General features: G+C 46.2%; 1 protein-coding gene across 1 annotated transcript in view; it reads left to right on the top strand.

The window, feature by feature from the left end:
* Positions 1–15,977, top strand: part of duox (dual oxidase) — a gene marked incomplete at its 3' end in the record, with an annotated part of 45,645 nt that overhangs the window by 5,167 nt on the left and 24,501 nt on the right. Inside the window, exons 6-16 of the mRNA XM_080760865.1 lie at positions 4,088–4,254; positions 5,163–5,226; positions 7,047–7,143; positions 7,859–7,958; positions 8,566–8,668; positions 10,343–10,515; positions 11,668–11,843; positions 12,037–12,155; positions 12,992–13,129; positions 13,382–13,501; positions 15,584–15,786. Of these exons, the coding sequence (XP_080616991.1) occupies positions 4,088–4,254; positions 5,163–5,226; positions 7,047–7,143; positions 7,859–7,958; positions 8,566–8,668; positions 10,343–10,515; positions 11,668–11,843; positions 12,037–12,155; positions 12,992–13,129; positions 13,382–13,501; positions 15,584–15,786 (1,460 nt within the window). The remainder of the gene's footprint in view (positions 1–4,087; positions 4,255–5,162; positions 5,227–7,046; positions 7,144–7,858; positions 7,959–8,565; positions 8,669–10,342; positions 10,516–11,667; positions 11,844–12,036; positions 12,156–12,991; positions 13,130–13,381; positions 13,502–15,583; positions 15,787–15,977) is intronic.

Here is a 15,977-nt window from a genome sequence, read left to right as displayed (position 1 = left end):
AGGCACGCTCCCAAAGCTGCTAGCCTGGCTAATAACCAGACCGAATCAGCCGTTGGCAAAAACAAAATATTGACAAAGCTGCTGCACTTGTCAATCATTTAGCCTAATCAGTCTCTGTGAGAACTGAGAAGTGTGTTTTACCCATAGAGTATGAAAAGGAGGGTTTTACCGACGGAGCGAGGAGGATCCTTTCCCCGTGATGGACATTATCACTTCTAAACCCCTTTTGGCTTTTGCCTGCATGTGTGCGTCACTCAGCAGTCAGCAATAACGTGAAACGGAACACAAACAAAGATGAGTATAGGCTACAATTTGTTTTATATAGTAACCACCAGCACGCAGCCCCTCTCTCTCTCTCTCTCTCTCTCTCTCTAATAATCACTAATCATCAGTGTGCTGTGCTGCGCACTGGCCGTGCTGGCTATTTTAACACCCAATCGGACTTTTCATAAAGTACAAAGCGGGATGATCAAATTATCTGCAGTGGAGAAGGGGACCCAGCACCACTGCTCAAAGGGTGAAAGACCTATAGCTAAATGTGAAAGAAAGACGTGAGGTCGTTTATCCCCCCCCCCCCCCCCCCCCGTGCTTCGACAGTCACATTAGTGCAAACTCCTTAAGTGTCACGTTTTCTGAATAGCGTAGTAGGCCTATAACATTATTTTATTGCAGGCTATATGTTCATATTTCGTTCAAATAAAACGTTTTCAACCAAAAAATATCAATTCTATTGAACATATGAAGTATCTATACATATAAATGCATTTTGGTGGGCACTTTTTTCCCCTTCTCTTTTGTTTTTTTTCTGACGGGAATTCCCGCGGGAGCCCGGGAAAAGGTCCGCAAATTCCCGGGAATTAAAATGAGACAAATCTGGGAAAATATTAAACCCTAACTGGGACCCCTCTACTGGGGACCCCTCTACTGGGACCCCTCTACTGGGACCCCTCTACTGGGACCCCTCTACTGGGACCCCTAGACCCCTCTACTGGGACCCCTCTACTGGGACCCCTAGACCCCTCTACTGGGACCCCTCTACTGGGACCCCTCTACTGGGACCCCTAGACCCCTCTACTGGGACCCCTAGACCCCTCTACTGGGACCCCTCTACTGGGACCCCTCTACTGGGACCCCTAGACCCCTCTACTGGGACCCCTAGACCCCTCTACTGGGACCCCTAGACCCCTCTACTGGGACCCCTCTACTGGGACCCCTAGACCCCTCTACTGGGGACCCCTCTACTGGGACCCCTAGACCCCTCTACTGGGACCCCTCTACTGGGACCCCTCTACTGGGACCCCTAGACCCCTCTACTGGGACCCCTCTACTGGGGACCCCTCTACTGGGACCCCTAGACCCCTCTACTGGGGACCCCTCTACAGGGACCCCTAGACCCCTCTAATGGGACCCCTCTACTGGGACCCCTAGACCCCTCTACTGGGACCCCTCTACTGGGACCCCTCTACTGGGACCCCTCTACTGGGACCCCTAGACCCCTCTACTGGGACCCCTCTACTGGACCCCTCTACTGGGACCCCTAGACCCCTCTACTGGGACCCCTAGACCCCTCTACTGGGACCCCTCTACTGGGACCCCTAGACCCCTCTACTGGGGACCCCTCTACTGGGACCCCTCTACTGGGACCCCTAGACCCCTCTACTGGGACCCCTCTACTGGGACCCCTCTACTGGGACCCCTAGACCCCTCTACTGGGACCCCTCTACTGGGACCCCTAGACCCCTCTACTGGGACCCCTCTACTGGGACCCCTAGACCCCTCTACTGGGACCCCTCTACTGGGACCCCTCTACTGGGACCCCTCTACTGGGACCCCTAGACCCCTCTACTGGGACCCCTCTACTGGGACCCCTAGACCCCTCTACTGGGACCCCTCTACTGGGACCCCTAGACCCCTCTACTGGGACCCCTCTACTGGGCTGTCCAGTTATTCATTCTAAAGAGCCTTGCAAACGGGGAGCGATAAAACGCATATAGTTCATTTTCAATGAGCTCTCCATTCTTCCCAGCCAGGTGTTTGAAAGTGACTCTCTGAGCGCTAGTAATCACTCTCTGCACATTGACGTATGTATGACTGTGTGTTGTGTAGAGGCTGACCACACACTGACCACCGCTAACACCCTCCCACCAGTATTACCCAGGGTGCTACACCCTCCCCCTGCCTTCACCCAGGCTGTTTAACCACCGCTACACCCTCCCCCTGCCATCACCCAGGCTGTGGCAGCACAGGCTGTTATTACCTGTAGGCTGTGTAGAGCTGCTGCCTTTGTCAGCCGTGCTGTTTGACAAACTCCTCCATTATGACTCGTATTAGTGGTCAGCAGGCCATAGAGTAACGGAGCTAATAGATTACACACCCCTCCATTATCACCTGGCCTGCTGCTATGCTGCACGTGCATGATGTGCACGTGCATGATGTGCACGTGCATGATGTGCACGTGCACATGGTGCAAAGTGAAACTGCGGGAGGAAGGCTACTCTCTGTCTCTAGCTCTAGCTTTAGTCCTGAGTAGAATAATTCATTTAAATTAATTGTGATCTTAGCTTTAGTCCTGAATATAATAATTAATTTAAATTAATTGTGATCTTAGCTTTAGTCCTGAATATAATAATTAATTTAAATTAATTGTGATCTTAGCTTTAGTCCGTGTTGATTTGATGACAGTCACACATGTATACACCATCGTAGGATGGGTGGGTAGGATGGAGTAGCCAATCAGATTGCTCTATATTACAGAGCTGGGTAACTCCTGGGCCAATCAGATTGCTCTATGTTACAGAGCTGGGTAACTCCTGGGCCAATCAGATTGCTCTATGTTACAGAGCTGGGTAACTCCTGGGCCAATCAGATTCTTCTATGTTACAGAGCTGGGTAACTCCTGGGCCAATCAGATTCTTCTATGTTACAGAGCTGGGTAACTCCTGGGCCAATCAGATTGCACTATTTTACAGAGCTGGGTAACTCCTGGGCCAATCAGATTGCACTATTTTACAGAGCTGGGTAACTCCTGGGCCAATCAGATTGCTCTATTTTACAGAGCTGGGTAACTCCTGGGCCAATCAGATTGCACTATTTTACAGAGCTGGGTAACTCCTGGGCCAATCAGATTGCACTATTTTACAGAGCTGGGTAACTCCTGGGCCAATCAGATTGCACTATTTTACAGAGCTGGGTAACTCCTGGGCCAATCAGATTGCTCTATTTTACAGAGCTGGGTAACTCCTGGGCCAATCAGATTGCACTATTTTACAGAGCTGGGTAACTCCTGGGCCAATCAGATTGCACTATTTTACAGAGCTGGGTAACTCCTGGGCCAATCAGATTGCACTATTTTACAGAGCTGGGTAACTCCTGGGCCAATCAGATTGCTCTATTTTACAGAGCTGGGTAACTCCTGGGCCAATCAGATTGCACTATTTTACAGAGCTGGGTAACTCCTGGGCCAATCAGATTGCTCTATTTTACAGAGCTGGGTAACTCCTGGGCCAATCAGATTGCACTATTTTACAGAGCTGGGTAACTCCTGGGCCAATCAGATTGCACTATTTTACAGAGCTGGGTAACTCCTGGGCCAATCAGATTGCACTATTTTACAGAGCTGGGTAACTCCTGGGCCAATCAGATTGCTCTATTTTACAGAGCTGGGTAACTCCTGGGCCAATCAGATTGCACTATTTTACAGAGCTGGGTAACTCCTGGGCCAATCAGATTGCACTATTTTACAGAGCTGGGTAACTCCTGGGCCAATCAGATTGCACTATTTTACAGAGCTGGGTAACTCCTGGGCCAATCAGATTGCTCTATTTTACAGAGCTGGGTAACTCCTGGGCCAATCAGATTGCACTATTTTACAGAGCTGGGTAACTCCTGGGCCAATCAGATTGCTCTATTTTACAGAGCTGGGTAACTCCTGGGCCAATCAGATTGCACTATTTTACAGAGCTGGGTAACTCCTGGGCCAATCAGATTGCACTATTTTACAGAGCTGGGTAACTCCTGGGCCAATCAGATTGCACTATTTTACAGAGCTGGGTAACTCCTGGGCCAATCAGATTGCTCTATGTTACAGAGCTGGGTAACTCCTGGGCCAATGAGAACGTGTTCACGGCGGCCGTAGGGATCATGTGGTTTCGCTTCCATAACTTCGTGGCCGCGCGGCTCCAGATGGAGCATCCTGATTGGTCGGACCAGAAGCTCTTCCAAAACGCGAGGAAGCATGTGGTGGCAACGTTCCAGGTACGCACGCACGCACGCACGCACGCACGCACGCACGCACGCACGCACGCACGCACGCACGCACGCAAACACCTCACGTGCATGCATGTTTTTTCTCCTCTGGTGAAAAGCTGGAGGCTGCACGATAGCAGCCCTTCATTCTAATCTAGACTATTATTATTATTATTATTATTATTATTATAAAGAATTGAGATCGGGATTCTTCTTTAGTCTGTAGTTGCTGAATATTACATAAATCAATACATTGACCCAAAACACAACAAAAAAAGTATTCCATACTGTAAGTTCACGCTGGCTTCGTCTGGCCAGCGGAAAACAAGGAAGTGAGTTGATCAAATAGAATCCATTTTCGGGTCCTGCTTCGTCTATTTCCCGCTCAAATGTTTAAAAATAATAATTGAGAGCAACGTTTAGCTGTAAATTACATTGTGTGTCACTAGTGTGTGTGTGTTTTGTTACATAGCTGTCATGTTGGAAACAGCAGTAAATCAAGCAGAGGGTGTGGTCTATTAGCTCCTGTGCTCTATGGCCTGCTGACCACTAATACCAGTCATAATGGAGGAGTTTGTTAAACAATGTGGAGCCATAACTACACACACACACACACACACACACACACACACACACACACACACACACACATAACTACTGTGGCTTTAAACAGACAATATCAAAGTGCTTAAAGACTTCAACCTCTTAAAGTCTCTCTTGGAGAAAAAACACAAGAGTAACTCAAATTAATCAACACACACACACACACACGCACGCGCACGCGCACACGCACACGCGCACGCGCACGCACACACACACACACACACGCGCACACGCACACGCACATGCACACGCACACGCACACACACACACACACACACACAGGTCTCTCTAATGGTTGTCTGTGTTTTCATTAGAATATCGCCCTCTATGAGTGGCTGCCTGGTTACCTGGGCAACAAGCAGCTGCCTCCATACCCAGGTGAGGAACACGTGTGTGTGTGTGTGTGTGTGTGTGTGTGTGTGTGTGTGTGTGTGTGTGTGTAAAGGGGTGTGGTTTAGAAGAGCTTATAAATGCGTCCAGTCAGCAGAAACATGAGTCACTACAGCACTGCTTCTCAACCTGTGGCCCAGGACCCCCCAGGGGACCCCTATAGAGGGTCCCCGGGCCAGGGACCAGGGACCCCCTAGAGGACCCCTAGAGGGTACCCGGTGCAGGGACCAGGGACCCCCTAGGGGACCCCTAGAGGGTCCCCGGGCCAGGGACCAGGGACCCCCCAGGGGACCCCTATAGAGGGTCCCCGGGCCAGGGACCCCCTAGGGGACCCCTAGAGGGTACCCGGTGCAGGGACCCCCTAGGGGTTCCCCAGACCACTGGGCAAACATTGGCCACATTGTCAGATTAACCCATTTTGACCTGAGATCAGATTCTATAAATGTCTTCTACATCCTGACAGTTTTCTGAAAAAGCTATGGTTCTATGTCAGTGGTTCTTTGATTTTTCAAAAATAGCAGACCTACAAGCTCGTAGCGCGCTATGAGCTTGTAGATCTGCTATTTTTCAATAGCTAACGCATAACATATTGCTAACACCAAAAGGGGTATACCGCCCAAAATGGGTTAAGACCTTACTGTAAGGTCAATAGGTCATAAGCATGTTGGTTGATGTGTTTGCTCTGTGTTGTCGCTTTGAGTCGTTTCCTTTGTTACTCAACCTGTTACTGTAAGCCTCATAAGTACAGCAGGGATGTTAATGTGGGCGTGGTGGGGTGTGGACCACCACAGTGGATGTGTGTGTGTGCGTTCGTGCGTGCGTTCATTCTTGCGTGCGTGCGGGAGGGGGGGGGGGGGGGGGGGGGGGGGGGGGGGGGGGGGGGGGGGGGGGGGGGGGGGGGATTTTCAGGCCTTAACATAGGAATACGGATTAACTAGAAAGATGCAATCCTGGTAAAATTGCAGTGTGGTTTTGCCTCTAACAGAGTGACGTGATGATGTCCTAAGTACGTGATGATGTCATCAGTACGTTGAAACAAGATCATCACTTAGTTGTTTTCAGACGGAGTGGGGAATTAAAAGACTTCAGTGCACTGTGCCTACACATGTTGTACAACATGTGTAGGCACAATGCAAGGAATAAATGCATTCGCCATGTATCCGAAGGAAGTCTGATCCAATCACTTTTAGATTTCTCCAGTTTAATCCTGAGTTTAAGTTTTGTAGTGTTCAAGATCTGATTTTAGGCATGTTTAAGCCTCCAGGAAAATCCGTGTTGAGGTTCTTAATCCACTGTTTTTCATTAAAACGTCTTTGTCCTACTGTCCAGTTAGGATTGTGTTGAAGTCCAGCGCATTTTAGAGCTTCAATGCCGTGCGCCATGAAATGTTGCACCAATCTTGTGGTTGTCTTTTTGGCATTGTTAATATTGTATCTGTGTCGTCCCAGCCTAGTACCTATTTGTTCTGATGGTTTCAGGGTATCATAAGTTTGTTCTGATGGTTTCAGGGTATCATAAGTTTGTTCTGGTGGTTTCAGGGTATCAGAAGTTTGTTCTGGTGGTTTCAGGGTATCAGAAGTTTGTTCTGATGGTTTCAGGGTATCAGAAGTTTGTTCTGATGGTTTCAGGGTATCAGAAGTTTGTTCTGGTGGTTTCAGGGTATCAGAAGTTTGTTCTGGTGGTTTCAGGGTATCAGAAGTTTGTTCTGGTGGTTTCAGGGTATCAGAAGTTTGTTCTGGTGGTTTCAGGGTATCAGAAGTTTGTTCTGGTGGTTTCAGGGTATCAGAAGTTTGTTCTGGTGGTTTCAGGGTATCAGAAGTTTGTGGATCCAGGCATCTCTCCAGAGTTCCAGGTGGCTGCGTTCCGTTTTGGGATGTCCATGGCTCCACCCGGAGTCTACATGAGGTACTGCATGTTGTTCTGTCCATGGCTCCACCTGGAGTCTACATGAGGTACTGCATGTTGTTCTGTCCATGGCTCCACCCGGAGTCTACATGAGGTACTGCATGTTGTTCTGTCCATGGCTCCACCCGGAGTCTACATGAGGTACTGCATGTTGTTCTGTCCATGGCTCCACCCGGAGTCTACATACAATTTACAATTTAGGCATTTAGCAGACGCTCTTAATCCAGAGCGACTTACATTAAGCAAGAACAAAAGCATGGGAATACATCACATAAAAACATTCATCATGAAACATGCGTAAGCTAAGAAAGTAACAGTGGAATATCTATATAATGAAACTTATACGTATAAACTATACATATATACTACTATGCTATACATATGTACTATGGCGTGCTATGACTATATACAATGCAATTCTAGTGCTGTCTACATAACATGCTAGACAGTACATGAGGTACCGCATGTTGTTCTGCTTCATTCTGGACGACTACCTAACAGTAATGTTTTATGTAAGGATAATGTATGTCTGAGTGGTCATTGTTTATAGATGTGCTGCAGGAAGACGTACCGCTACTCTTATGATAATAAATTAACCTTGATTTAATTCACTTTCATTCGTTTGATTCCATCACTGTACCTTCCTCTAAACACACTGTGTGTGTGTGTGTGTGTGTGTGTGTGTGTGTGTGTGTGTGTGTGTGTGTGTGTGTAGAAACAGGACGTGTCACTTCAGGAACATGGTGAACATGGAGAACGTGGATGGAAGTGTTTCTCCTGCTCTGAGACTCTGTAACAGCTTCTGGAAACGTCACGTACGTTTATTCTCTACACTCCACCACACAACTAATACTACTATGCTATGCTATGCTATGCTAACATGACCCAGCAGCTGTTACAGGGTGCTCTAGCTAGGCTACGGCCCCGCCCTGTGGTCGCTAGGCTAACTATCTAGGCTACATAGACGCCAGGCTAAGTAAGATGTAATTCTGACATTAGCCCGGCATTAGCCAGAAAACGTTGTTTGGTGTGCGGTTTGGGACAGGGTTAGACATGGGCGGAGTCGGACCAACCCACCGCTGTTCTGTCAATCACTGACCTGTCAATCACTGACCTGTCAATCACTGTGCTTCAACCCTAACCTGTCAATCACTGTGCTTCAACACTGACCTGTCAATCACTGTGCTTCAACACTGACCTGTCAATCACTGTGCTTCAACACTGACCTGTCAATCACTGTGCTTCAACACTGACCTGTCAATCACTGTGCTTCAACACTGACCTGTCAATCACTGTGCTTCAACACTGACCTGTCAATCACTGTGCTGTCAATCACTGACCTGTCAATCACTGTGCTTCAACACTGACCTGTCAATCACTGACCTGTCAATCACTGACCTGTCAATCACTGTGCTTCAACAGAGCCCCAACGTGAGGTCATCTCAGGACATCGATGACCTCATCCTGGGGATGACATCACAGATCAGTGAGAGAGAAGACAACGTGGTGGTGGAGGACCTCAGAGGTATTTATTATCACACTACACTACCCACAATGCACCACACCATACGATACCACACTACACTACACTACCCACAATGCACCACACCATACCATACCACACTACACTACACTACCCACAATGCACCACACCATACGATACCCCACTACACTACACTACCCACAATGCACCACACCATGCGATACCACACTACACTACACTACCCACAATGCACCACACCATACCATACCACACTACACTACACTACCCACAATGCACCACACCATAAGATACCACACTACACTACCCACAATGCACCACACCCTACGATACCACACTACACTACACTACCCACAATGCACCACACCATACGATACCACACTACACTACACTACCCACAATGCACCACACCATACGATACCACACTACACTACACTACCCACAATGCACCACACCATACGATACCACACTACACTACACTACCCACAATGCACCACACCCTACGATACCACACTACACTACACTACCCACAATGCACCACACCATACGATACCACACTACACTACCCACAATGCACCACACCATACCATACCACACTACACTACACTACCCACAATGCACCACACCATAAGATACCACACTACACTACCCACAATGCACCACACCATAAGATACCACACTACACTACCCACAATGCACCACACCATACGATACCACACTACACTACCCACAATGCACCACACCATAAGATACCACACTACACTACCCACAATGCACCACACCATACGATACCACACTACACTACCCACAATGCACCACACCCTACGATACCACACTACACTACACTACCCACAATGCACCACACCATGCGATACCACACTACACTACACTACCCACAATGCACCACCCCATACGATACCACACTACACTACACTACCCACAATGCACCACACCATACGATACCACACTACACTACACTACCCACAATGCACCACACCATACGATACCACACTACACTACACTACCCACAATGCACCGCACCATACGATACCACACTACACTACCCACAATGCACCACACCATACCATACCACACTACACTACCCACAATGCACCACACCATACGATATCACACTACACTACACTACACTACCCACAATGCACCACACCATACGATACCACACTACACTACCCACAATGCACCACACCCTACGATATCACACTACACTACACTACACTACCCACAATGCACCACACCATACGATACCACACTACACTACACTACCCACAATGCACCACACCCTACGATACCACACTACACTACCCACAATGCACCACACCATACGATACCACACTACACTACACTACCCACAATGCACCACACCATACGATACCACACTACACTACACTACCCACAATGCACCACACCATACGATACCACACTACACTACACTACCCACAATGGCTGCTAGACAGCGCCCCCAGGCTGCTAGACAGCGCCTACGTTCTTCCCATCGTGAGGAACAATGCGCGCGCCTCCCATAAGGATCCACTGATTGTCGTTTCTTTGTTGCTTTTTCCCCCCGAAAAATACTCAAAAGTTGCTGTTTTAGTCCAAAGCGCCCAGCGTTCAGATGTAAACAGTGATGTCTGATTGCATCGCCCCAGCCATTAAGGTTGTCGGTTCTACTCCCTCCAGACTACATGTACGGTCCACTGCGGTTCTCGCGCTCTGACCTGGTGGCGCTGACCGTCCAGAGGGGGCGGGACTTCGGTCTGTCCGGCTACAGCGAGGTCAGGCGAACCCTCGGCCTGCCTGAGGTCAGGAGCTTCCAGGACATCAACCCTGAGCTCAACGCCACTGACCCACAGGTGACCACTGTACAACACACACACACACACACACACACACTGACCCACAGGTGACTACGGTACCACACACACACACACACACACACACACACACACACACACACACACACACACACACACACTGACCCCACACGGACTCACACACGGAACAGTGCAGCACTATTTCTCTCTCTCTGTTTCTGGCACAACAGTGCCACTTTTGCCCCTACTGGTACTCATAGTCACATACATAGTCACATAGGCGGGTTAACACGGACATTGCTGTTCCTTGGAGAGGTTCAAAAATGTTGACTTTACTAATTTAGTTGATTTAAAAGACATTTAAATGTTTTTAAAACGGGAATGGTTTGAAAAACATGAATTAAGTTGTTTAAAAGGAATACTATCATTTTATTAAAAACATTAATTAAGTTGTTTAAAAGGAATACTATCATTTTATTAAAAACATTAATTAAGTTGTTTAAAAGGAATACTATCATTTTATTAAAAACATTAATTAAGTTGTTTAAAAGGAATACAATCATGTTTGTTGTATTGCAATATTGTTAAGCTTTGTTTTCGCTGTCTTGGAAGTAATTCGTTAAATTACTGAACCAACCAATCACATCACGTTTTGATATGATTTATGATTTTTTTTAATTTCCAGTTATTCTGAGCTGTATGTTTTAATGTTTTACAGTTACTCATAGAGTTGTCAGATCTATATGTTTTATTGTTTCATTTATAGTTATTCAGAGAGTTGTCAGACCTCTACAGAAGTGATACATTAATTATGAATATGTTTTATTGTTTTATTTATAGTTAGTTAGAGAGTTGTCAGACCTCTATTGAAGTGATAAATAATTTATGAATATGTTTTATTGTTTTATAGTTATTCAGAGAGTTGTCAGACCTCTATTGAAGCGATAAATAATTTATGAATATGTTTTATTCTTTTATAGTTATTCAGAGAGTTGTCAGACCTCTATTGAAGTGATAAATAATTTATGAATATGTTTTATTTTTTTATAGTTTTTCAGAGAGTTGTCAGACCTCTACAGAAGTGCAGATACATTAATTATGAATGTTTTATTGTTTTATAGTTATTCAGAGAGTTGTCAGACCTCTATTGAAGTGATAAATAATTTATGAATATGTTTTATTGTTTTATAGTTATTCAGAGAGTTGTCAGACCTCTATGGCGGTGACGTCTCCAAACTGGAGCTGTTTCCAGGAGGTCTCCTGGAGGCCTCTGGAGGACCGGGTCCGGTCTTCTCCTCCATCATCCTGGACCAGATGGAGCGCATCAGGAACGGAGACCGCTTCTGGTTCGAGAACTCCCAGAACGGGTAGGACTCTTTATGATGTAACACCCAGAGGACACGTTATGACGTAACACCCAGAAAGGGGCAGGACACTTTATGACGTAACACCCATAACGGGTAGGACACTTTATGACGTAACACCCAGAACGGGTAGGACTGTTTATGACGTAACACTGTAAACTGTTGTCAGGTGGTTTACACTGTAAACTGTTGTCAGGTTGTTTACAGAGGAGCAGGTCCAGAGGATTCGTAACGTGACGTTCCGTGACGTGGTCGTGGCGGTGAGCGGCGCTACGGCCAGAGATGTGCAGAGAGACGTGTTCTTCTGGAGGGATGGTAATAATAACAATAATAATAATAACACTAACACTAACAATAATCACAACAATTATAACAATAACTGCCTCCCCCTGGCCAGCCGGGGCGCCTGATGGAGGGGAAAGGAACTGGTTGGACGTAGCGTGTGGAAGGAACACGTTATTCCAACTCCCCCCTGTCGGGTGTAAAGGAGCAACTTGGACACTCAGGCATGAAGGAAGCATGAGTTCAAGTCCGTTGCTCTCCCCTTGTCCCCCATATATGGGGACTAGGTTGGTCTCCCCTTGTCCCCCATATATGGGGACTAGGTTGCTCTCCCCTTGTCCCCCATATATGGGGACTAGGTTGGTCTCCCCTTGTCCCCCATATATGGGGACTAGGTTGGTCTCCCCTTGTCCCCCATATATGGGGACTAGGTTGGTCTCCCCTTGTCCCCCATATATGGGGACTAGGTTGGTCTCCCCTTGTCCCCCAAAAATGGGTTACAAAATTGTGGGATAGAAAAAATATATAAAAATAACAATAACAACAACATTAACACTATAAGAGAGATAAGACAGATAAGAGAGACGTGTTCTGGAGGGACGGTAATAATAACAATAACAATAACAACGACCAACACTAACAACAACAACAGAAACAACAACAACAATAGTAATAATAACAATAATCACAATAATTATAACAATATCAACAACATCAACACTAACACTAATACCAATAATAATAATAATAATATGATGTCACAGTGATTTGCAGAGAGATGGTAAAAAAGAAAAGAAAAACATTCATACGATTTTTGTAAAAAAAAAAAACATTATTTAACCTGTGGATGACCTCTCTGTGACCTCCAGGTGACCCCTGCCCTCAGCCTACACAAGTGGAGGCGGCCATGCTCCCAGCATGCACTGGGGTCTCCAAACTCAACTACTTCCAGGGCTTTGAGGCGGGATTTGGTGTTTTCATCGTTGTCCTCTTCCTGCTTCCTGTCGGTCAGTGCTTTTCACTCCCTGCTTCCTGTCGGTCGATGCTTTTCATTTCCTGTCTCCTGTGTGAGTCAGTGTTCACTTCCTGTTTCCTGTGAGTCAGTGGTTCCTCTTCCTGTTTCCTGTGGTTTCAGTGACATTCATTGAATCTGTAGTGTTTTAAAGTTACATTGACCTCATTTAACCCGTGACCTTTGCCCTCCAGTAAGCTTCCTGGTGACCTTGACCTCATGTAACCCTGTGACCTTTGCCCTCCAGTGAGCTTCCTGGTGGCGTGCATGGTGGCGTTCTGCCGGAGGTCAAAGTTCAAGAAGCTCCAGAAGAGAAGGACAGACAGAGGTCACACGACAGAGGACTCACATGACTCAGGAATCATGGGTAATGTAGTCCTTCAATAAGGGCCTTTCTCTGCCTCCACCTCTCTCCCTGTGTTTTAGGATCCAAGATGGCCGCAGCACCAGGAGAGGGTGGGGCAGGGTCAACATATGCCCTTACTGGGATGCATTCAAGACACCTGCCTTGTGTCTGAACACAGCCCCGCCCCCCCTCCCCCCATCAAACCATATCGGGTTCCATTTGGAAATGCATTGGCGTTGCCATTAAACACAGACACAAGACTAACACAAGACAGGTGTCTTGAATGTGTGAACGCAGCCCAGTAAGGACACCCCCTCCTGGTGCTGCGGCCATCTTGAATCCTAAAACACAGGGAGAGAAAGGCCCTTATTAGGATCATTTTAGACTTTTTGTTAAAATGATGTTTATGTACGTATATGTGATAATGTTTGTGTGATCAAATCTACTGCTTCTCAACCTATGGTCCGAGGACCGCCAGAGGTCCAAATGGACTTCAGTCGTCGTAGTGTAAAAAGCAATCTGAATATTTTGATTTATTCTTAGTTTTAGTCATCTGAATAACAAACCATTTAGTCTTAGTGCTATTTTAGTCGACTTAATCTTTAGTCTTACTCAACAAAATTAACACTGAGAGCTAGAGCTCCACAACTGTTTCGTGAAAATAAATCACACTCAAGTGAAGTGAGGGGCACCCAGATCCTTTCAGTGAAATAATAAATAAAGTTATTTACAGATGTAGTTATATCAGCGATATGATGTTACACGAGATGACGTCATAATTTACCCTAAACAATCATTAACCCATTCTGACCGGGCACCCATTTTGGTGTTGGCATCATGTTATGGTTTAGCTATTGAAAAATAGCAGATCTACAAGCTCATATCGCGCCACCGAGTGGCGCGATACGAGCTTGTAGGTCTGCTATTTTTGAAAAATTCGAAGAACGACTGACATTTTTAGAATCTGATCTCAGGTCAGAATGGGTTAATCAGACCAGTGTGTGTCCCGTGGAAACCTCGTATGAATCTGATCTCAGGTCAGAATGGGTTAAAGTCCATAGACTTGGCTGGGACGGGACATTTATAATTAAAAGGCCATTAAATTAACATTGATTTTACAATATACATATATATATACATATATATACATAATATACATTGGGGGTCTCAGAGATAGAAATGCCATTAATTGGGGGTCCGTAGAGTAGACTAATGCAGGTCAAACTGGGGGTCCTTGAAGTTAAACGGGTTGAGAATCACTGCTAGAGCCGTACACATATGTGACCAGATTTGACTGAGAGCCTGCCATCGCGGAAATTCTAGCTTTTCACCAGAGGAGAAAAACTTTTTTTTGCCCAAAATGAGTTAATAGCACAGGCATACTCTTCACATACTAGAGCATGTCTGAAATAAGTGTCAGACATGCTTAAACATGTAGTTAGGTGTAATGTTAGAGACCACAGAAGACATGTAAATATGAAATAAATGCTTAAACATGTAGCTAGGTGTAATGTTAGAGACCACAGAAGACATGTAAATATGAAATAAATGCTTAAACAGCTAGGTGTAATGTTAGAGACCACAGAAGACATGTAAATATGAAATAAATGCTTAAACATGTAGCTATAGGTGTAATGTTAGAGACCACAGAAGACATATAAATATGAAATAAATGCTTAAACATGTAGCTAGGTGTAATGTTAGAGACCACAGAAGACATGTAAATATGAAATAAATGCTTAAACAGCTAGGTGTAATGTTAGAGACCACAGAAGACATGTAAATATGAAATAAATGCTTAAACTTCTAGCTATATTGTAATGCGTCCACAGAAGTGAACCTTTTCAAGCCTGTTTTCTCAACTCGCTGTTTCTCTGCCAGACATTACTCTATAAGCCATATCTCCAAAACTGGAGGGTCAAACTGAACAACCAATATGTCAACTTGAAGCTGTGATTCCCTGCTTTCATATGACATGACAAAAAGAAAATTCAAAAACATCCAATGGCAGTCCCTCAGTCAATTTTAGTCACATATTCTCTTTTGCTCAGTGTAGAAGTTCAAATGTCCTCATAAGTCACTGTCCCCCCCCCCCCCCTGCAGCCAGTGAGTGGGCGGGGCCCAGGAAGCCCCTCCTCCCTGTCCGTGTGGATGTGGATGAGAAGAGGAGGCTCCAGCTGCTGGATGGATCTGGAACAGCTCTGAGGGTTCTGAACCTGAAGAACCAGACACACCTGGACCTCCTGCTGAGCAACGACCGCAGACGCACCGCCCTGCTGCTCAAAGTACCCAAAGAATACGACCTGGTATGAGCTCACTATGACATCACTATGACATCACTATGACATGCGGTTAGAGTGTCCGCCCCTGAAACTGGGAGGTCGGGGTTCGATCCCCGGCCGGGTCGTACCAAAGACTGTAAAAATGGGACCCAATGCCTCCCTGCTTGACATTCTGCATAAAAAGGGTTGGATTTGGGGGTCAAATCTACTAATCA

This window comes from Protomyctophum bolini (genome assembly GCF_963924005.1).
Source record: "Protomyctophum bolini genome assembly, chromosome: 4".
Lineage (NCBI taxonomy): Eukaryota > Metazoa > Chordata > Actinopteri > Myctophiformes > Myctophidae > Protomyctophum > Protomyctophum bolini.
Note: the sequence above shows the minus strand (reverse complement) of the source record. Positions and strands in the feature narration are given on the sequence as shown.